This window comes from Notechis scutatus, chromosome 1 (genome assembly GCF_049901735.1).
Source record: "Notechis scutatus isolate UNSWTSFEM ecotype Mainland chromosome 1, rNotScu1.2, whole genome shotgun sequence".
NCBI classification, from domain to species: Eukaryota; Metazoa; Chordata; class Lepidosauria; order Squamata; family Elapidae; genus Notechis; species Notechis scutatus.
In genome coordinates this window covers 149,072,675-149,094,176 of record NC_142009.1, presented here as the reverse complement: position 1 = coordinate 149,094,176, position 21,502 = coordinate 149,072,675, and the positions used below count along the sequence as shown (strand labels likewise).

Here is a 21,502-nt window from a genome sequence, read left to right as displayed (position 1 = left end):
GTATTATTATATTTTTGCCTTTCATCCCAGGCATGAGCCTTCTGTCTCTCTCCTTTTAGTATTGTCTTAATAGTAATACTTTTGAGCAGGACAGATCAAAAGATAGTTTTGGACCCATAGTGAAAGGAGCATTCATTCACAGGGTGTATGTAGTCTGTGTCAAGAGGGCCTCTACAAACATGGAAAACAAACCTTTTGATTGTTGGTGATCAATCCTGCTAAGTCAGAATATGGCTTCCTTGATTTTGGTTTGTTCCATAAAACCTAGCTGCTGTAGTTTGTAAACCATTGTTGATGTCTTGGTGAGGTGTGTGATCCTGACCAACAGGATTTAAGATACACACCCAGTCAATTGTGTGTGTTTTTCCATATATATTTTTTAAATTTGTAAGCCACCGGGTCATTACAGAGTTAGATATCGTCAAAATTAAATAATTTTACCAAGTCTACATTGAAGAAAATATACATTTTTTTTGTGTGTGTGTGTGTGTATCTTTTCTAGCTTATATATTTTCTATTTTCTATATATTTCATTCATATATATATATATATATATATATATATATACATACACACACACATACATACACACACTATACATATTTTCATATACATACATGCATACATGTATACATACACACACACACACACACACACACACACATTTATTTATTTATTTGCATAGTCTCAGGCATTACATTAAGCCACAGCTTGTTAAATATATTTAATAAAATTTTAATATTTATCTATTTTTGGGCCAAGTTCTCCTTAAAGCAATTTAGGTTGTCTCACTTCATACTACAGATAGGGAACTTCTGGATTTCATATTCCACTCTGTAAAATAAATATTGGCAAGTAAAAAGCCCAAGTAGATTAGAATGGTTACACTAAAAACCCCTGCCTGCGTGGGAATCTTCTAAACTCAGCAATGTTTAACACAAAGCTCTATCACCTGAGTCCTTCCACATAGCAGTTTGAAATGATGTTGCTGAGTTAAAGATTTCCTGGTTCATTAGGAGCAAGGTTTGTCTTTCAGGCTCAGCTCTGTGTTCAAGGAGATAATGCCAACTTTTTATCTTTTTTAATAGCTCTGAAGTCCATCCAAAGAACCTTGTTAATGGACTGATTAGAAATAATAACCAATAAATGGGAGGTTGCAAGGATTACTCTACCTTGTGTACATTTCAGCTCTTAAGAAATTGAGAACATGAACAGGAATTGTTCTTGAAGTCCACAGACAAAAAAAAAAACCTAATTGGTAGAAATGACCCAGTCCTTTCTGCTTTGAAGTAATTGGTGTTTTCATTCCACAGAATCCTTATTCCCAAATTATCATCTGGCAGTTTTTGGTTTCCTTAAGAAGCCCCATTCTAACTGGGTCTGCCTCACTCCCTAATAAAAGTATTTTAGGCCTGCAGCTAAAAAGCAGATTGCCTGGTTGGGCTCCCTCACAGGATCACTACTGCTCCAATTGCACAGCAGTAGAAACACTTAAGAGTTGTTCTTGGCTGCTCCTAGGAGAGTGCAGCAACTCTCAAAGTAATCCCTGCTTTGCTTGCACTAATTTTTATCAGCCTCCCCACATTGCATCAGGTGAGTAACGGCTTCTGGACTCTCCTGAAAGCTCTCCCATTGCCAAAAAGAAGTTTTCCAGCCAGCTTGTACAGAGTCAGTGCTCTAGCACATTTCAGGAAAGGAAAACACTGCAGCTGAAATGCCACTTTCCCAGCTGAGAACGTCTCTCTCCAATACACACCCTCTTTTTTCCTCAGGCTGGCAATTTGTCTTCAGACAATGATTTCCAACACATGCCTCCTTTTCCCAGTGTGATTATCTTCACTCACACAAATACACACCCTTTCCTCCAGCTATTGCCATATAGCCTTGAGCCTGTGCATGTTTAATTGTGACAGGTAACCCTGTCTTCAATTCAAGCACACTTACTCAGGCAAGGGGGCATGGAACTGTGGCAAGGGCCTTTTCTTTGCAGGCTTTTATCTAGCTTGGTCAGCATTTTTCTCCCTTTTAAGCTGCCTTAAAATCCATTTTCTGGGGGTTGCCAGACCCTAAGAAGTCTGTGCTGATATCCAGTCAAGGAAAAGGCAGCAGCAAGCCATAGACAAATCTTAACAAATTGACAAAATCATTTTTTTTTAGTTTTAATCATAATAGAACAACTGCTTTAAACTTAATGTGAACAGCTTTAAGCTTGATTGTAAAATACCTGATTTTTGGAAGTTGAAATCTGGAATATCTTATCTGACTCACTTGTCTCCGCTGCTAACTTTCAGTTTTAATTCCAATTTAACTTCTGTGGACCTCATCTCATATTTAAGAGGTTCCTAAGGGTGTGTAAGTACACTAATGTGCCTATCATGTCACATTTTAGTTTTTTTCATTTTGCTTCATTTTGTAATTTTTGTTTGATAAATACATATACCCCTGCTACCTCTCATAGGTATGTAGTTTTTTGCAGCCCGGAAAGAATAGTGTGAAACTTTTACTGATCCCTACAAATTCCTGAGATGGCTGGGATCATTTGGGCATAGGGAAAGGTACTTTGGTACATTCATAAATTTGCTTTTTCTTTCAGTAAGAGCAGTATACCTCCTCTTTCAGGATGTATGCTAAAAAAAGTCTAAAACCTGACTGACCAACTCCATAACCCAAGTCAAGAAGTAGCAGCCCTGGGAATCCAGCAGACGAGCCAAATTAAAAGGTGAGAACAGGAAGCAAGGAACTATTATTCCTTTCTAGAGACAGTCAGGACAAGTTAACTTACATTTGAGCTATACTATTTCAGACAGCTAGGGAAAAGCGTTCACTTGATGTAACATTTCTCCTTCCCCTCTCTAGAGAAGAAAAAGTTAAATAAGAATGCAATTTTCCCACCTAGAAAATGGGAGTGTGAGAAAAATTCTAGTTGCTTTCCCTTATAAACTACCTTTCTACATGCCAGGAACTCTAATCACATTAAATGATTAAGGAGGAATAACTTCCTCTTCAGGTAGTGTTGTGTATTACTTTTTCACAATAAAACAGGGAGCCAGATTGGGGGGGGGGGGAAAGAGGAGAGAGAAAGGCTATTGCAGTATACTTTTCTTGTCCTGAAGCATAACTCTGGACAAATTTACTATGACAGAGGCACTTTCCACCACATATGGTTCATTACAATCTGAAGTTAGTAGGATTCACTGGGTTAGGGATTTTTCTTTCTTGTCCTCACTGTGAGTTGTGTTGGGGGGAAGGGGGTGCACGAAGGGAGACTCAGCCAATCTCATTGTACACATGTTGTACTCTGACAATAAAGGTTGATTTGATTTGATTTGAAGTTGCCCAGCATGGAGATTGTAATCCTATAGATTTCTTCAGCAGTAAATAGGGCGACCCAAACCCTACTCCTTACTGAGGGAGTAAATACAGTTTCCCTCCAATTTCCGCAGCCCACACATTCAGGAATTCAGTCTTTTTAACCTTCCTGCAAAACAAACAAAAAACAAAAAAAAATCAGTTTCCAAAGTGACTCAATGTGGAGAGAAAGCCTACGGATCGTACTTGAGAATTAAAAAGCTGTTCTTTTATAGCTCCCTCGCCACGTGCACTGTTATTCTTTGCACCTCTCGTGAACTTCGTGATCGGAGCCGTGGTTAACTACGATTTCTCCCTCACCTCCACCCCGCAAAAAACCCCAACTCCTGCTCACCAGCATTCATTTGGCCTTCCCAGGCTGTGAGAACGGGCTCCGCTTCTCGGAAAGATTAGGGAAGGGCGCGTTTTTGGTTTTTGTTTTCTCCTCCTCCTCCCTTTCCTTACAGGAAGAACAAACAAACAAAAAAAAGTCTCGTCGGTTTTTTGTTTTAAAAAGAACATATAAGTTTCTGTCAAATAAGGGCCGCACTTCGCCAGACGCGCGAGGGGCCGTTGGCGCGTGTGCGTGTGAACCTTCATTCCCCCACATGTACTCCGAGGGGGAGGGTGGGGATGGAGCAGTATTTCCAAAGCTCCCCCCCAAATGAGAAAAAGTCGCGGGTAGGATCCACGACAGTTCCCCCCCGGCAAAGGGGACGGCGCTGAGGAAAAGAAGCCCCCCTTTCACGCCTCCCGGTGTTTTTTTTTCCCCTTAGTTTTAGAGCGTCAGGCGGCGCAAAGATTTGGTGGGTTTATGATTATTTTGGTTACGATTATTATTATTATTTTGCAAGCAAGAGGCCGCTTAGCGCAAAGCTACGGGATCGGGATGAACAGGAATGTGTGGCGCGAGGGGGGGAGGGAGACGTAACCACGCGGTCCAGCTCGCCTTCCCCACCTGCTCGCCTTTACCCACCTATTGCCAACCTCCGCCTCGCCTTTCGCGCGTCTTGCCCTGCGGCCCCCCCCTCCCCCGCCCTCCCTCTCCCTCTCTCTCTTTCTCTCTCTCTCCCGGTGGGCCGTCGCCCCTCCTCTTGTCACCCTTCCAAGGAAAAGGCAAGCCTCCCTCAGGGACCCGAGGCGGCGCTGCCGCTTCCTTTCCACCCTCCTCCTTAATGCATATTAATGGCAACGCATGCGCCGCCTGTCCCTTTCCCCTCCTCTTGTGGCCATGGGCTAGCGCGGAGAGGCATTCTGTTCAGTGGGGCTTGCGGGACGGGCGATCGGTTCTCCTCCTTCTCCGGCTGCTGTTTTTTTTTTTTTTTTTTTTGGAGGGGGGTTGGTTCCCACTCCTCCTCCTCCCCTCTTTTTTCTTTGCGCGCGTGCGGGTTTTTCTTTTTTGTTGTTGTTGTCGTCGTCGTCTTTGGGTGTCGTCTATGTGCGTGTCGCGGGGGGTGGGGAGGGGGGCTCGCCCGGGTTATTGTGTGGCCTTGAGCGAGAGGTGGCAAGTGGTCTGCAAAGAAAGAGAGGCGGAGAAGGGGGGCAGAAAGGGACCAGAATAACCACCGCTAGTTAAATATATATATATATATATATATTTGGAAGAGGGGAAAAAAGAAGCAAAGAGAGGGGGGGGCGGAAAGAGGGAGGCCAAGGAGAATAATAAAAGGAGGCTGGGCTGCTATTGAAAAGCTTTTGAAAAGTGGTGGTGTCTTCCCACCCGTGCGCACTTCGATTCGGGGAGTATATTAGAGCCGGACAGCGGCTGCCACAGCAGCGGCACCTTGGGAGCGTCTCTGAGCGAAGGGGACTCTGCAGGAAAGAGGCATGCTTTTATCAAGGAGACGACCGCAGCTCACGGAGTTTTCCCTAAGTCTTTTTCTTGCGCTGTTATGCTTGCGAGTCAAGGTACGTTGCACATCCCGCTTCCCGCTGTAAGCTTAGAACGAGTTGGCTTTTTCTCCCCCTTTTTAAGCCGCAACCAAAAAAAAAAAAAACCCTGAACAAAACGCATCTCGGTTCTCCTCTCTCTTTCTCCAGCGATATCATTAGTTGTTAATTTTGCACAACCAAATTGGGGGGGAGAAAGGGGGAAGGAGGTTCTTCAGGACTCCGAAGAACCTCGTGCGTTACAAACCCCGTTTTTTTTGTTTTTGCCCCCTTTCCATTTTCATTAAAAAAAAACGCTGTAAAATGCAACGTATCTTGGAACCGCCGGAGATTAAAAAAAAACAAAACTGCCCCGCCCTCTTCGCAGATTTATCTAATTACCCCAAACTTTCCAAAAAATGCTCCGTTTCGCTTTTTCCTACAGGAGTTCTGCTTTTTTTTTTTTTTGCAAAGTGACACAGTTTGTACGGTTGCATGGGTTAGATTTAAACTGTGGGGTTTGCCCTGTGTGCGGATTATTACGGGTTCGAAAGACAGGTTTTTAAATGTCCCCTCCGGAGACTACATACAGCATTGACACCCTTTTTCCAACTCTGATTATTAGAATTTCCTTCCTTGCTTCTTGGAGGGAGAGAAGGAAGAAATGCATTGGTGGTCTTTAGTTTTCATAGCTTAGTTCGGTACTTTAGAGGAAGGGTAGAAATCTGCCTTCCCGTTTGGTGTGTTTAACTGGTCGGTTTCTTTTTACAACCCGGTGTGACTAAAACGCTGTTCCTCTCCCTTTTTCTGGGGAGGGTCTTCTTTCTTAACAGGTGACTCTAACATCGGGCCAGTTCGAGTTCGAGATCATATCCATGCAAAATATCAATGGAAAATTGCAGAATGGAAATTGTTGCGATGGGACCAGAAACCCAATTGATAAAAAATGCACCAGAGATGAATGTGATACCTATTTCAAAGTTTGCCTGAAGGAGTATCAGTCCCGCGTTTCTGCTGAGGGCGCTTGTAGCTTTGGATTTGGATCTACCCCCATCATCGGTGGGAATACCTTTAATTTAAGATACAGCCGGAATAATGAAAGGAACCGGATTGTCCTCCCTTTCAATTTTGCCTGGCCGGTGAGTTGAAGCACTTAAGGCATCCTGCCACATTGTGTGTGTGTGTGTGTGTATGCATACAAAAGTGCTGGCTGCCTTCAATATTCTTGGTGGAGTTCTTGGCTTCCCTTTCTCTTTTCTGTCCAGCCCCAAGAACAAGGGTTTGGCAAGCATGTACAAAACCTTCCTAGGCTAGAGACCTACTGCTTGGTCCGATTTAGTTTAGGAGGAATAGGAGCCTCAAGTAGCTTGTACCACCTGAAGTATATAATGTACTCTGTGTGCATTTGCTCTAAGCTCTTTTGAAAGTATGCGTGAGTTCCCTTGAGAAATGACAAGAGGTCACAAGTTCATGTTACCGATTTTATTTTTCTTCCCAATTAGTTCTTGTGCCCAGGAAAAAGGGAGGGGCAATGCCTCTCCCGGTCCCTTGGTGAAATGTAGCTTGCCAGAAAAGGGCATGCTTAGGGAGTCATCCCTAAAGGATTCTCTGTATTCTCCCTGGTACTCATCGGAGCTGTTTGCAGTGCCACCTTCTCAAAGAACCTTGGATGCTTACAAAGCAGAATGAAAGCCAGAGACCCACCTTGCAAATCGTCTGATCTCCCCTTGTAAGCCACCATTGCTGCTGGCCAGGCACAAAAAAATCTCTCTCTCTCTCTCTCCTGGAATCCTGGTCCTTTAGTGTTAACTGGGATGTCTATTCTAAAACACAAGGATTTACATTGGGGAAGGTTTGAACTTTCACTTTTGGAGCAGGCCCAAGAGTTGGCTGTAAGGTATTGGCTGTAAATAATCCAGTCCTTAAATAAGTGATGAATCCATCTGTGCCTTATGCATATCACTTGTTCTTGACCATGCTTCTTTGAAGTTGAGGTTGTTGATTTCAGAATATGCTATCTTTGCTCAGGACCAAAGCTTGAATGGTATTTAAAAAAACAGAAAAGGAACAACTTTGGCCAGACATGTGGGTTCCATCTAACATCCTCACTGAAGATGCTGAACAGTTTGTAGGTGGCGAGTAGTTTTCAAAGAGCATTTCCTGGTTACTTGGAAATCCTAATGAAAATCTGCCTCTTCTTGAAGAGGATCCCCCCTCCTCCCATTGGTTCTTTGGAAGAGATGCAACTATGAGGTCTCAAGACACAAGATTGTGTTTTCTTATTGGCTCAGATTACTAAATTGGAGGCAGCTGAGAAATCAGTGGGAGGGATGCCCAAGCCACCGCCTCTTCTCTCTAGTAGTTAGTTAGGAGCAGAATTTGCCAAATGCTGCTGTACTGCCTCCTGTCTGCCTATGTGGTAAAAATCTTCAGCTCACTCGTTTTTTCTCATCATTTGCCCCCCTCCCAACTTTTTTCCTTTGTTTTTGGGTGGGGTTGAAACCAAATTCATGTATTTAAAAAGATATTACAGGGAATAAGTAGAAAAATGTACTCTATTCAGGACTTCAGGATTCAATAGGTTGCATTTTACTGGGAATCAGATAAAAACATGCCAACCATGCCATCAAAGTGCTACATTTTTAAAGGGGGGGTGGTGACAATGGTCAGGGACTGCCACGTTTTTATTTTAAAAATTGGACTTTTTCTCTTTAAATTGAGAGAAGTCTGTTGAAGGATGCCTTGTTAAAAAATCTGTTTCAGATGTCATAAAGCAAATTGTTTCTGTCTAATTACCAAACAGTGACTTGCACTTTTGCAAAAAGGGAGCAAGGATTGAAATTGGTTGATAATGGGAAATTTGGTGGAACACAGCTCCACACATTTGTTTATCACATAATCACTGTATTTGGAACCAGGTCTAACTGAGGTCAGTGCAGCTTACTTCCAGATAAATCACTATAAAAATTGGACCTTTGATCAGGAAAGAAAGTGGAGATTATTTAAAACTAAAGTGCACTTGTCTCCCTGTCTTTATGTTCTAGCATGGCCATGTGCTTTTCTTTTCAACTCATTCAGAAACACCAACCTGCCTTTTGCAGAAAGCATTTAGAATTAGAGACAACTTAATCTTATAGCTTAAGCTCTTTGTCTCACCAGGTTCCTTAGCAGGTGTCTCTGCCTCTAAAAGTACTAGCTGTTGATTTTTTTTTTTTTGATTTGCCAGATAAAGCATTTCTTACCTAAGCATTATGATGGACAGTATATGCAGGCAAAAAGACACACCGAAATCGATTTTGGGTTGGCAAAAGATTCCTGAATCAGAAATCTGATTCAAATTAAAGCTAGTTTCTACAGCATGGACAGAGGTTGTGTTTTCCTCTAGTGCTCCGGAGGCGTGGTGCTTTTTTCCTCCCTTTCATCCATCTAGCTGGGCGTATTTGTTTTCCTAATACAGCTCTCACTTTTGTTGTTACCTGTCTTCTGCAGGCGTGCTTCAGGCCTCATGCCACCTCTTGTTCGTTAAGTGTTAGGCATGGCCAAGTCATCTGCAGGCATGTTTTGGGATATTGAGCTACAAAGGCAATCCATGGCATAACTTGCACAACTCTAAACTTGTTAACCAAGGAAGTTGGGAGGCTTGGGTGAGATGTCTACTCTGTTACTCATAGAACAGTTATTGTCTTCTTTCTGGTGATGCGTAGGGAAACTTCCTAGCCTGTAACAAATTGGGCAGTTTTTTGAAAGTTGGTGTAAGCCAGTGTTGGCTCCCCTCACCCCCATTTCAACAGTAGGAGACACATAAATATGAATTGCTATTGCTTTGAGTGATGTTGAGGGAAGCCTTTCTAGCTTGCTTTTAACAAAATCTTGCATCTTCTATTTACTGAAAATGTTTCTCCCTGTGGTCTTTTCAGAAACTACACTTGCTGCAATAATATTGTGTGACACAGCATTTTGTCTACCACTTTTTCCTAATAAACCACGAACTCTTGTTTTCTTTGAGTGAATCAAAACAGTTATGTTTGTTTTGTTTTTACAGGGAGGTGTAGGAAGTAAGTTTGAAATTTGTTTGTTAAAACTTCCCATTGTCTGGTCTGGATTTTGATGTAAGCTGGATGAGTAATGATTGTGGGGACAGAGGGCTGTAAATTTCCTTTTAAGAGATTGGAGATTTGAATTAGTTGCTAGGAAACAGGACAGCAAATCAGCAGGAAGGAAATAAAGGGAGCCATCCAGAACACCACACCTGCAATCATGGCTAAAATTAAGCAGGGGGGGAATGGAATTGGCTAACATTTAGAAAGCTTGACCAACACTTCAGCCAAGGAGCATTCTATGTATTGATTATAAAATCCCACAAAGATGCTTAGTCTCTAAAGAGACTCGATTCTTAGCTCTTATTCCTTAGAATGGCATTTGTTTAAAGAGCTCAATCCAGTGCATAAATAGATTTATCTCCAGTATTTGAACTGTATTGATCCATTGAAGTAAGCCATTATTAAATGAGGGGAGCATTAAAAGTTTGCCTTTTCTTTTGATGAAAGGCCCCATCTCTCCCTGTGTCCCAGGCGTTTTGGGCTTTTCTAAAATATATTCCTCAGAACTTGAAACAGTTCAATTTTTTTTATCCCTGATGAATTTGATAATATATAAAGTGTATCAACCTGTTGGATTTGGAATAAGGTGCTAAAGTACTTTGGCTGGCCGCAAAAAAAGTTTAAGATGGGAGTTTTAAATGCCTTACATTTGTATGAACCTTTGGGTTGGAAAAGCCTTGGAAGCAGGCCAGCTGGTTGTTTCAGAAGATTCTTTTACAAGTAGTTTGCAAAATGGTAAAATTCCTTCAGTATCTGTTGTTGGGGAAAACTATCATTTTGCTGAGTTATGCTAGGCTTTTATTGTAGTCAGTCGCCTAAAAGCCTTTTGTCTGGTCTATCAAAGGGTCTCTGACCTAAAGAGGAAGGAAAAAGAAAAGCTATCAGATTATCTCTGAGCTTGTGAATACTTTCCCATTCAGACTTTGCAAGACCAGTCACTCCACTTAAAGTAACTTTCTGAAAGTGAAATTTGCAGCACCAAGCATAGAATTAAGCAGTGTTGGGCAAACGTACATTCACTAAAAGGACTGAGTACATCGTGGGAAAGACTGTGGAATGTGAAAATACTTAAGTTATTTTTAATGAGAGGCTACAGCAAAGCAGGTAATTGTTTTCATGGAGTTGGTTACTTTTCCAACTTGGCTTCATCCCTGTCAGATTGTAGCTCATTGGGGCGAGGTTGGTAACCCACAATGTGTAATGCTTTGTAATCTGATTGTAATACTTTTTTACACCCTTTGCCCATGAGTTTAACTTGGAATGTATGCATTTTTAAACTGATTTGTTTATTCCCACATCCTCATGCAGCAAAAACAAAGGCCCACTGTAGGTAAATAAGGCTATACAGTTTTAAAGATAACCTAATTCTGTAGATGATTGGACTGTTTCTTGATTTCCCCTTGAGTACATTATTCAAAAATCAATGTAGGTTATGCATTTATGCACAGTAGCAAATAAATGCTTTGGGTCACTTCTGATCAGGCTGAAAGTCCATCAGCTTGTGCTTTTGGATAAGTACATGAACAACCTCTGCTGTAAGAAAGAACACAGCATTTTTTTAAAAAAAGAAAAGTGTGATATTCCACCTGTGGTATTATGCTCATCATGCTGAGGTTAGAAGACTTTGACTACTTAGCTTCTTGATTGAAGTATTGTATTGGAAATGACGTGGGTGAAATGAGAAGGTGCCAAAAGAAAGCTAAAATGAGAAATGGAATCATGCAGTGCAAATGACCCAACATGTAATAAAATGGCTAAATTGGCTCAAATAAATGCCCCAATATTTTGTTCGGTTTTCTTGTGGAGAATACCGCCACTACTATCTCTTTTTCTTTCCTTTTCTCCCTGTTTGAGGCTTACTGGGTGCAACTCTTTAAGTTTTTGCTTGGCTGGCTGCTAAGTATTCTGTCTATTAACCTTGTAACCCTGTCCTAACTAGGGCATTAAATAATCAAAGCTGTGCTTTAAGCAGGTAGTGAAGCTAAATGCTGAGAATAGCAGATAATCTTGGTGGTGAGGTTTAAACTAGCCACTGGCAGCCCAGCATGCTTGGGTGGAGGTAGGTGTAAACAGATATAGAATTATCAGGGTTTTTTTTTTTACCTTAAAAAAAAATCTTAGCCCCACCCCTTGGCCAACAGATAAAGTCTTTTTTAGAGAATATTTAGTTAAAGGCAAAGGTACCATGATTCCTTACTAAAATTGCATGTTCTTCCTCTCTCCCTTGCCTCCCCCTTTTTAAAGCAGATCACTTTAGTCCTTGGAATATTGTAGCCTGACCACCCAGACAGAAGCACTGGTGGCTAATATTAAGCAGTGACAATAGCATGGCCATGCTGACTGCAGAGAGGATTATTGAATATAATGGGAACAGTCCAAAAATAATGCTAATATAGGGCAAGCAACAGGAAGAAGCAACAGTAGACTCAGCATAGTTTGGCTCCCAGACAAACTGTGGGCTAGCTTTACACAATGGCAAGTTCAGCACATCCCTAATAATAGTGATTATTATTCCATCAGCCTTGCCAGAGCCCTGATTGACTTGGTTCGTTACAAGCGGAGCACGCACATTCAGAAGTCACTGTGTCTTCATTTCAGAGGGGAAGAGGAGTCGTATTTGGGGTACTTAGAAATCTTTGCCGCTTCTGCAAAGTGGGGGGGGCAGAAAGCTGACTCTGAATTAAAGAAACAACTCAGTATTGTCCATATCCAGTAAGGTTTTGTTTTCCTCAAAAATTGCTATCAGCTTCCCAGGGCCTCGAGCTGTCTTGCTGTGCTGGCTATCTGATTCCCAGGCTTTCTGTTATTTGTATTATTTTGTTGGTCTTGAACTAAAAAAAAAAAATCACACCATGTTCAGCTAAGCATTCATTTCTCTTCTAAAGATCCTAGAAAGATGACTTGATTTTCAGTAAAATATATTACCGAAATTAAAATCCATTTTTTTAACAGCAAAGCCAACTGTGGTAGGGAAATAAAGTGAGAATTGCTCTGATCAAGCAAACCTACTTCAGTTTGAGACTTGTTGGGTGTGCTTGCTCAGTTACTCTGGGAACTAGAGATGGAAAAGTTATGTGTTGGCCATGTGTGGTCCTTAGCTGCAAAAAATGCCACTGTAGTTCCCTTCCTTCCTTGCCAGCCAGCTGATCCAGCTGATCAGCTAGTTGGCATTAAATGCTGATTTTCCACAGCTGGTGGAAACACTTTGAATATTTTGAAAGCTATCTGGACAAAAGGGAGTGTGTGGAGTGGCAGAAAGAGGAAGAGGTTTTTTTTTTCTCAGATGTTTTGAAGAAATGGACCTGTGTGATCTTCAGGGCCATAACTGTCCTCTGCCCCTGATATAAGCCTTTTGTCTAATGGCTAAGATTGAGAAAAGGGTAAAAGTTCTCAAGATCTGTGTTAAAGTATGTTGTGGAGGAAAAGAAACCACATCACAGAGCCACATCTTGGCAACCCAAGTGTTACAATTTATTACATAAAACATCTTCATCCCATTTTTCCCCATTTAAAAGGCACTCCAAGCGGGAGGAGGCATAAATCTTGTGAGCTAAAATATCAAGATTGGCTTCGCATTTTTGCTGCATCCATCAGCAGAGGCTAGATTTGAACCTGGGGCCTTCAGATAAAATCTCTTACTACAAAGTGTACAGTAAGGCATTCTGGTTCTTTGGGGGAAAAGTAAAACAAGGGTGAGGTGCGTGGGAATGAGAGCCATTGCTGGCAAGAGTCATCCTTAGATCCCTGCTTTTCCCAGACTTGTGGAATGTAGCCGGGGCCACAGAGGCATGTCCCAAATTTAGATTTTTGGGGGGCGTTGTAATTTCTCTAAGATGAGTTGGCTCAAGAGGGAGCTTGGTTTCATGTTATAAAAAGTGGTAGCATTGGATATGTTTCCTGTGAACATCCTAAAATTCTCTGGTTTGCTCAGGCATTCCTGTGCCTTTTAATTATTTCTGATTATATCATGAACTACAATTCTCCCCCTCCCAAAATGGGACAAAGCGATTTTCTTTGGGGAAAAAGAGAATAAATGGCACCTGTTTCAGAAGGTTTTTCTGAATTGCAGCCTTTAAAAAAAATATCCTCTTTTATCCATTGATGTAAGCTTTTCTCACCCCAGGGAATCCGATTGTATTCTTGAGGTTATATACTTGGGTTAGGAGTGTGTAGTTAACTAAGGAAGGAAGAGGTAGGGGTCAGTTTTATGGCCGTGGGAACCTAACAAGTATGCATTTTCATTGGATGCCAGGACATAAAAGGCCTGCCCCAGTTTAAACAAATATCAAAACTGTTGTCACTCAAACTGTCATATGCGTGCAGGAGCCCAGGAAGATTTGCAAACTAGAAGTAGGTAATGGGCACGTTCTAGAAACTTTGGGTTACAAATTCTGAGTATTAACCTTACACATTTACACTGATCCAGAATCACAGCCCAGGGTAGCTGGAGGCTGATGTTGGAAGCTAAACAGCATCAGCGCTGGTGAAGATTGGATAGGAGGAAATCTCCAGGTTGTAAACTAGAGTAAGAAATTTTTAAAAATGGAAGAAGGCAAGCGGCAAATCATTTAATCTCTATGATTACATTCATAATTGTCACCAGGACCTGAGGGAGCCTCTTTGTAGCAAGATGGCTTGCTCTGAAGAGCGGAAAGCAGGCTTTTTAAAGTAATGACCAGGATTGCAAGGCTCCTCTTGTCAGTATGTCCCAACTAGAGACAGACTTGAACAAGCAGTCTTGATTGCTGAAAGAATATCCGTGTGCATTGGGATGGCTGGCAAACGGTGCAGAGAGGGGGACAAAATAGTATTTGCCCAGGAAGAGCAAATTCACTCAGCAAAAGAGAACCACGAAAGGACTGGATACCTGGCTCTTACAGATATTAAGTTTTACTTCTAATATCAGAAATGTGATCAATAGTAAGCTTGTGTTTCGGATGCTTGATAACTGGCTCTCCCAATCTATTTTGCATCACAAGGAAAACAATTGAGTTTAGAGAAGGAGGCTTTCCTTTGCCTTACGTCTGACATTTATAAGATGGTTACAGGTGGGGCAGCTTCATCATCACACCATCCTCTCCTGGTAAGCCTGAAATGGTAGCGGGCAGAGACCGTGTGGCTCGCTGATGAGAACTGGCCTGTTAAATAGTAGCGGGAGCCCATTCCTTCCTTTCTGAAGGTTCGTATTACATGCCTTGGGGGGCTGCTTGCTTTGGGTTTTTGACTCTGAATAAACCATGCAGGGGGTTTTCATGGTTCCCAAGCCTAAACTTCAGGCATACATGGTTTTCTTTTCCTCTAATTGTATGGAAGCCTCTTTGTCTCTGGCTGGCCAGGGATAGAGTTGCACTAGTGAACTGGATGTGACTTTCTCTCGTAGCTGCCTGCCTACTTGTTGCCTAGTACCTTGACTTGATGGGATAAGGTTCAAGATGTGGAATTCCTTGTGTCTGACTGGTGTATTTATTCAAAGATGTGCAAAGGTCAGGCATGGCATGGGAAAAAATTAAGCCTCTGTGCTGTATGCCTGCATTCCTTGGCTATCTTAATTGTTGATCTATAGAGTGGGGATTGATGCACACCTCTTAACTCTCTAATGTCTTGGTGGCACATGACTTTTAAAGCAGAAATCTCCGATTGGGTGCTACTGGAGACTTTCCTGACCCTGACAACTAAAACGGATCGGGCCAAACATACATGGGAATCAGGCTGCTGTGTTAATTGTAAAACAAAACGTGCAAAAAATGAGTCCTTTCACTAGGCCAGGTGAATTTCCCCCCCATGCTTTTGCTAACTACATGCAAGCTCTTGAATGGCCACGCTCAAAACTCTCCCACTTAAATACCTTTTTGCCTAATAGGATTGCCCAGGGCCACTATCACTCTCAGATCAAAGAAAAATCAAAGGATAAAACAATACCATGAAAGTGACTCTCTTGAGTTGAGCATACAAACAAGACTTGAGCGGCATTAAAATGTGTGGTGTGGTGTGTGGTGGATAGTATAGCAACGGTAGCCCTTGTGGCAATATAATCCTGCAGTGAAACATGCTGGCCAACAATGCTAAGAGGAGCAGGAACTGTTTTTGAGGAGGGTATCTTCTGAAATGATTGTGCAAGCCAGCAATGAAAACATCCTCTTAACTAGAGGTAGCATGAGTGGGCATAATTGATTCTTTGTTTTGTTTTTTTGTTTTGTATGTGTGGTATGCTTCCAGCTTGCTCTAACATGTTGTGCCTCTCTGCATTGCCAGAGCCTGAATATTGCTGCAATTAATCCAAGGAAGAAGGGTGCCTTGACAGGTAGAACGGCTTGCCCATGAAGCTTAATGTATATTTATATACTGGTGCTGGTATCTTGGGTTTCCGAAAGATTAGGGACAAGGGGGGAGGTGGCACGAGAAGGAATGATATTAATAAGGTATTTCAGTCTCTCTCTCTTTTTTTTTTTAAAGATTATTCATGTTTAGTTGTGACTCAGGAAAAAAAGCCTGTAATGGAGTGGTAATAAAATATGAGTGCTGTAAAAGAAAAAAAGAAAAGAAACCGGCCATTCATTGCAAGATGTGGCACAAGCCTCTGCTTGCCCAACTTTGCATGCTTTTGGAAGCATTTTCCCACAGTTATCAGTGAATGAAATGGAATCCTTGTCTGCTTTCAATATGAAGCATATTTAGGCTGCAGGCCAAGACTACCTTTAAAAAAAAAAAAAAGAAACACTAAACTTTTTCTCTTGTTCAGAGACCAAATGCAAAGCAAAGTCAAGAGCAATTCATTTGTGTTCTGTTTAGAAAAAGTCAGCTTTGTGTATATAACAGTGGTTGTTTTATCTCAAAGAAGCTATTTGTTTCAGGTACTTTTTCATTCCTTCCCACTGGTCGTCTAAGTGGATTGCTAGCAAATGCAGAGCAGTTAATAAACACAAGGCAAATGTAAGCCTTAGGAGTTACAAAGTTCTTTTTGGTTGCCCAAAAATCATTTGACTTCTCCCACGTTTCTCAAAATTATGGTGATCTAATAATTGCACCTGGTCTCTTTAATATTTGGCAGACTCTTAATCTTTTGGCACACAGAGTTAAATGACAAATAAGCTTTCTTTATATGCGTGAGGACCAAGTGTGTATTATTTGTTGTAAATGCAAAAACTTTTAAGCACTGAAATGATTCCAAAGTTTTTGATTGAAAAGTTTGTTGTGGTCAATCAGTGTAGAAAAATTTAAAATCCATCCAGAACTTTCAACATGGAGAATAATACCCAAAGAAATGTTCTGGAGAATGTGTAAGTTTGTTCACTCTTCCATGCTATTTGGATTGGTTTTCATTTAAATGTGTTAGCTATCTCTGAGGTTTGGATGTCATTTTTAATAAAGATGTTTTAAAAAGTTTCTATGGCTTGGAATAATACCTTCCAGCCAACTATGCCCCTTAATTTTACTGTAATGTCCTGGCATTTTACAGTTTGACAAGCAGTGTTCAGCATTCATAGGAAGTACTTATTGTACCCTTCATTTCATAGTTTCATTGGTTATAATGTTCATCGTAGGCAATGTAACCTTACTACACATATTTCATGGTTTTAACTGCCCAACTCCTCCAGTCCAACTGATCTAAGCATTTTGACACACACCATTCATTCTTTGTGGAGTTCTGAGGGAGCCAGTTTGGTATAATGGATAATCCAGGAATCTGTGAGCTCTAGTCCCGGTTAGTCGTGAAAGCCAGCTAGGTGACTTTGGGCAGTCACTCTCTCTTAGCCCAACCCATCTCACAGAGTTGTTGAGGAGTAAGGAGCATTATTACATATGTCTGCTGCTTTGAGGTACCTACAAAGTAGTAAAGGCAGGATAAATTTAAAAATTGGCTATAGAATGGACAAACGGAGATGACACCTACCACCCTCTACTTCATTTGGGTTGCAGGTCCCCTTATGCCTCGCTGCTGGGTCTATAACTTTGATAGGGAGGTTAGAGTTCAAAACCTGAGGAAGCACCAGATGATATCCCTCTGTTCTCTTGAGTTTTTAAATTCCTGTTTCAATTCAAGATTAAAGAGAAGGTGGCTTAGCTAGAACAGCTGGCATCCTTCCAGCCTAAATCTGTTTGTCTTGTACACAGCAATGATCCTTGGCATTTAGATCTCACAGGGCAACTTAATGAGTTTATAAGCACACAGTTGCCACTAGTTCAACCATTTTTAAACTCTTCCTCCAGGTAGGTTTTGAAGGAGGAGAGACTACCCTTCTATTCCTTTCCCCACCCTTCCTTTCAGTGGCTGCTTTTATGCATTTCTCCCTCTCTTCCCCTTCCCCCCCTCCCTTTCCAAATTCATCTGCTCTTTCCTTTCTTTCGTTACCTGATCCTTGTGAGAGCAGTGATGGCTTTGCTTTAGACAAAGTGTTCAAAGAGGTGCTGAAAAGCTGAATCTTTAGAGATTATGGCTCTGAACCTTGACAGTGCAATTCTAGCAACCATGCCTGGCTTTCTGAATGGGAAACATTGATATTTGTAAAATGTTCGGCTTTTTTAAAATTATTTATTTATTTATTTAAAAAAACCCACCTCCCTCTCTCAGGGCTGTTTTCTTCCGTGCACATGTTGTATGTAACACAACGACAAAACCTTGGAAGGGATGGCAACTTCCTGCCTAAGTAGTATATGCAAGATGCATTAGTGATAACAAAGATGAGACTTTTCACCTTAAATTGCTTGAACCAGGAAGGGATAAGGCAGCTTAAGCAGCTGCAAGAGGATCACCTTTGTTTCAGCTATAATCTATTGACTGTTTATGCTTACAGGCAAGTCACAATTTAAAGGAAGAAGTTCAACCGTTTTTCAGAAGGTGCACTATAAAACTTAAGACAATAGTAGAATAAGTGTGTCTTGCAAAAATGATTGATCCTTATTACTATCTTGCAGAGATCCTACACGTTACTGGTTGAAGCCTGGGATTACAGCAATGACAGTGCTAGTAAGTATGCATTTCCCTTTTTGTTTCCCTTTTCTGGAATTATTTAAGAGTAAGCATTTACGATGGCATTACAAAAGATGGGGCCCTTCTCCATGCTTTGGCAAAAATGTTGTGCATTTCTTAATCACAACAGCGTGCACCTATGGAAAAGGGAGAACTGATAGACATACACTAGGAGTCTTCTGGATTACTTGAGAGTACAGCTCCCAGAATTCCTAGTTACCGGTAGCCTGGTGTGATCACAATGCATCTGATGGTACCCTCTTAAAGAGAACATTATAGAATATCTCCAATCTTGGACAGAATTTTGGGTGAGGTCAATATCAGGGGATACCCATGTGGTTAAATTGACCAGATAAGGGATGACAGTTCCTTAAGTTATCCTGAAATTTACATTTTTGATAGTCATCCTATTGCAACAACAGAATGATCCACCCCCTTCCCCTTGGGGTTCCCAGGTTGAATGAGAAGAAATCTGCTACATTAGGGAAAGAGAATTTATCTTCCAGGAGAAGCACATTTGGACTGCTGGTCTATTGTTGCATGGTTCATAATGAATGTTAGTAAGAAAAATGAGATAGAAAATTCTCCAGGATATTTCCGATATTTCCAGGATATTTTTGGGAAATTTTTGAAGCAAGTATAGAAAGTACTTGTGGGAATCTACTGGAGTTGGTTGATCCAGTTTCCCCCCAGGTGGCACTGAAGATCCTTGCTAGGACAACTGTGGGTGGTATCACTGGGTTATGTGACCATTTGCTAGGCAGCCTCCTCAAACCTGGAACCTTAATATAATAAAACGTTGGAGAAAAGGTGTAGGAAAGAGAGAAAATGAAATCAGAAGAAGGAAGCAGGGACAAAGAACAGGATAGATAAAATATCCAGGAAGTAAAATGAACAAACAGAACAACTAGCAAGTGGGTATTGTGGAACAGTAGCAGAACCCCTGAATCCAGAATCACCCCTGTCCCTGAGAAATAAGTCATGGCCTTCTTTCCTAAAAGTAGAAATTCTTGATACAGTCAAGATCTTGCCAAGGAATAAGGAAAACTGGGTGTCTTCTACCAACCTTATCTTTAAATATACCGTAATTTATAACTTGGTCTATGATGTAAATGTTTTTCCACCTGTCCTGTTCCCGCCATGATAGAAACTTACAGACGTGCCACTTAAGAGTATCAGTCTTCCCTAGGAATGAAGCTACTAGCAGAGGTAGGGACCTAAGTGGCAGAAAGAGGAGCCAAGAGATGATGAGATAGGCATGTCAGGTTTTTTCTAGCAAAATAAATAGGAACCTGGACAAGCCTTTGATCTCAGGTGAGAGATCCAAAGAAGAATGGGGTTGAGGGAAAGAATGCATCTGAAACTCCCGTCAGTAAGGCATAAAAGGCTGTCTGCCATGAAGAATTAAATATAACTAACAATCAAGATCAAGCATTTTGTGAAAGACTACTCAGTTGTCCCTCTCTTCTCCTTGGGAGCAGACTTGGGACAAAGCCCAGGCATATCCTTCGACCAATGAAGCCAAAAGAATCACCCAGCACTCTTTAAGCTTGACATAAGCAATGGAGCATTGGTTCAATTATTTTGGCCCGTGGGATTATGAATCTTGATCACCAGCCATTTCTTATTTGAATTCAAACCATAGAGAAATGAAGTTGGCAAAATCTCTGGAAGACCCCAACATATAACCACATCTGAATTCATGAGTGAGCACTGAGACCATAAGTGTCCCACTAGTTTTCTTTTAGAGAATTTCACCTATGCAATCCTCCCTAATTTTCCCAGGTGAACTCACAAGTGCTGATTTTACAGCACTTTCCTCTGCGCACATTGCTTCCCATACAATGTTTATGTTGTGTACTTGGTACTTTATGAGTATATTTTCAGTTGGTCCACAGCATGATGCTATGTCATGAAACTCAGATGAAGGCTAGAGGAAAAACGGCAGCATATAGGTCAGCTAAATAGGTGACAGGTATGTTGCAAAGATAGAATGAGTAACATCTGCAGTCATTCTGGCTTTTCAGAGATGGGAAATCCAGTTCAAGGAAGAGATGAAGTTTTGGAGATCCTTCCTTCATATTTGAAGCAACATGATGTTCTTAAGCTTGCTCACATTGCATCTTGATTTGGAGATAGAAGCAAGTGACTTCCTAGATCTTTCTGATTTAGGCAGATGTCCACCACCACCACCCACTTTTAAATCACATGTATGCCTCCTCCCGCTGTTAACACACAGTTGGATTCCAGTTCTTTTTGGATCTCCCTTTTCAGCTTTTTCAGACTACTGCATATAGCCATTTCCATTGGTAAACATAGGTTACATCAGAGTGATTCAGGCACGCTTCCATTTCACTAAACAACTTTCCTAATGGCTAGGAAATGTTTAGGGTATTTCTCTTCAATCTTGAAAGAAAAAAACTAAGTTCAAGAATTGTTATCCCCTTATATAATTGTAGTTGATGGGTGATATAATGCCTTCTCTAAGAACACCTGGTGGTGTCTGAGTGAAATGCTTCCCTTCATCTACAACTGTGTTTACTTGTTTGAAATTTACGTAACTCTGCATAGGAACTACCATATATGAATTGATAAACATAAACATGAAATAGAAACACCCTTTTAAAGGGAGGAGGAAAACGATGAGTTCACTGTGCAGGGCTGTGCTTCTCATTTCTATCTAGCCAACCTTAAACCTTCCTCTCCCAAAATTGTTGTGAAAGCTCTCTTCCAAGAGAAACTTGCTTGCTAACATTTACTCTTGGTATATCTTATCATGGTGAAGGTTTCATCATTGGTTAGGTGTTCTCTTCTGTATTGCAAGGAAAGGAAGGAGAACACTTCCATTACAGAAACAAGTGCATTTTGTGGACACTGAAACTAGAAAATGCAAGATTGGCCATGGCATAAAGGCATAAACCAACATATGAAAGAGAAATGACTCTCATATAGGTGTTGCCATATTAACTCTACTGGAGAAACTCTGCATTTGAAAGAAGCTCTTGTTTGCTTGAAGAGCCTAATTCTTTTCATTCTGCATCTTGTACTATCTCTTTCAATAGATCTCATCTTTATTTCATGAAACAGAATGTCTGAAGCTTCACAATGAATCCTTTATTTGTTTGAACATTCTGGAAGTGAAGTTTTTCACCAACCCCCCCCCTCCCCAAAGTTATTTAAAATCCTTTTTCTGAAAAGCATGTTTGACCACATCCAG

The 21,502-nt window shown here is 41.2% G+C and overlaps 1 protein-coding gene and 1 long non-coding RNA gene across 3 annotated transcripts in view; one reads left to right on the top strand and one right to left on the bottom strand.

Moving 5' to 3' along the window:
• Positions 1 to 2,161: 2,161 nt before the first annotated feature.
• On the bottom strand, positions 2,162 to 4,444 carry LOC113412662 (uncharacterized). Its single transcript, XR_003370958.2, has 3 exons — positions 4,325 to 4,444; positions 3,704 to 3,808; positions 2,162 to 3,478 (listed from the first exon to the last, which is right to left on the bottom strand). It is a non-coding gene; the product is annotated as an uncharacterized LOC113412662 (long non-coding RNA).
• A 152-nt stretch (positions 4,445 to 4,596) lies between these two features.
• The window catches only part of JAG1 (jagged canonical Notch ligand 1), a 58,312-nt gene continuing 41,406 nt past the window's right edge, over positions 4,597 to 21,502 (top strand). Inside the window, exons 1-3 of one of the 2 annotated variants that reach the window (XM_026668510.2) lie at positions 4,597 to 5,256; positions 6,051 to 6,356; positions 18,231 to 18,282. In XM_026668510.2, the coding sequence (XP_026524295.2) occupies positions 5,176 to 5,256; positions 6,051 to 6,356; positions 18,231 to 18,282 (439 nt within the window). In that variant the 5' untranslated portion in view covers positions 4,597 to 5,175. Of the gene's footprint in view, positions 5,257 to 6,032; positions 6,357 to 18,230; positions 18,283 to 21,502 lie in introns of both variants that reach the window. The other variant, XM_087948524.1, reaches the window with a different exon arrangement.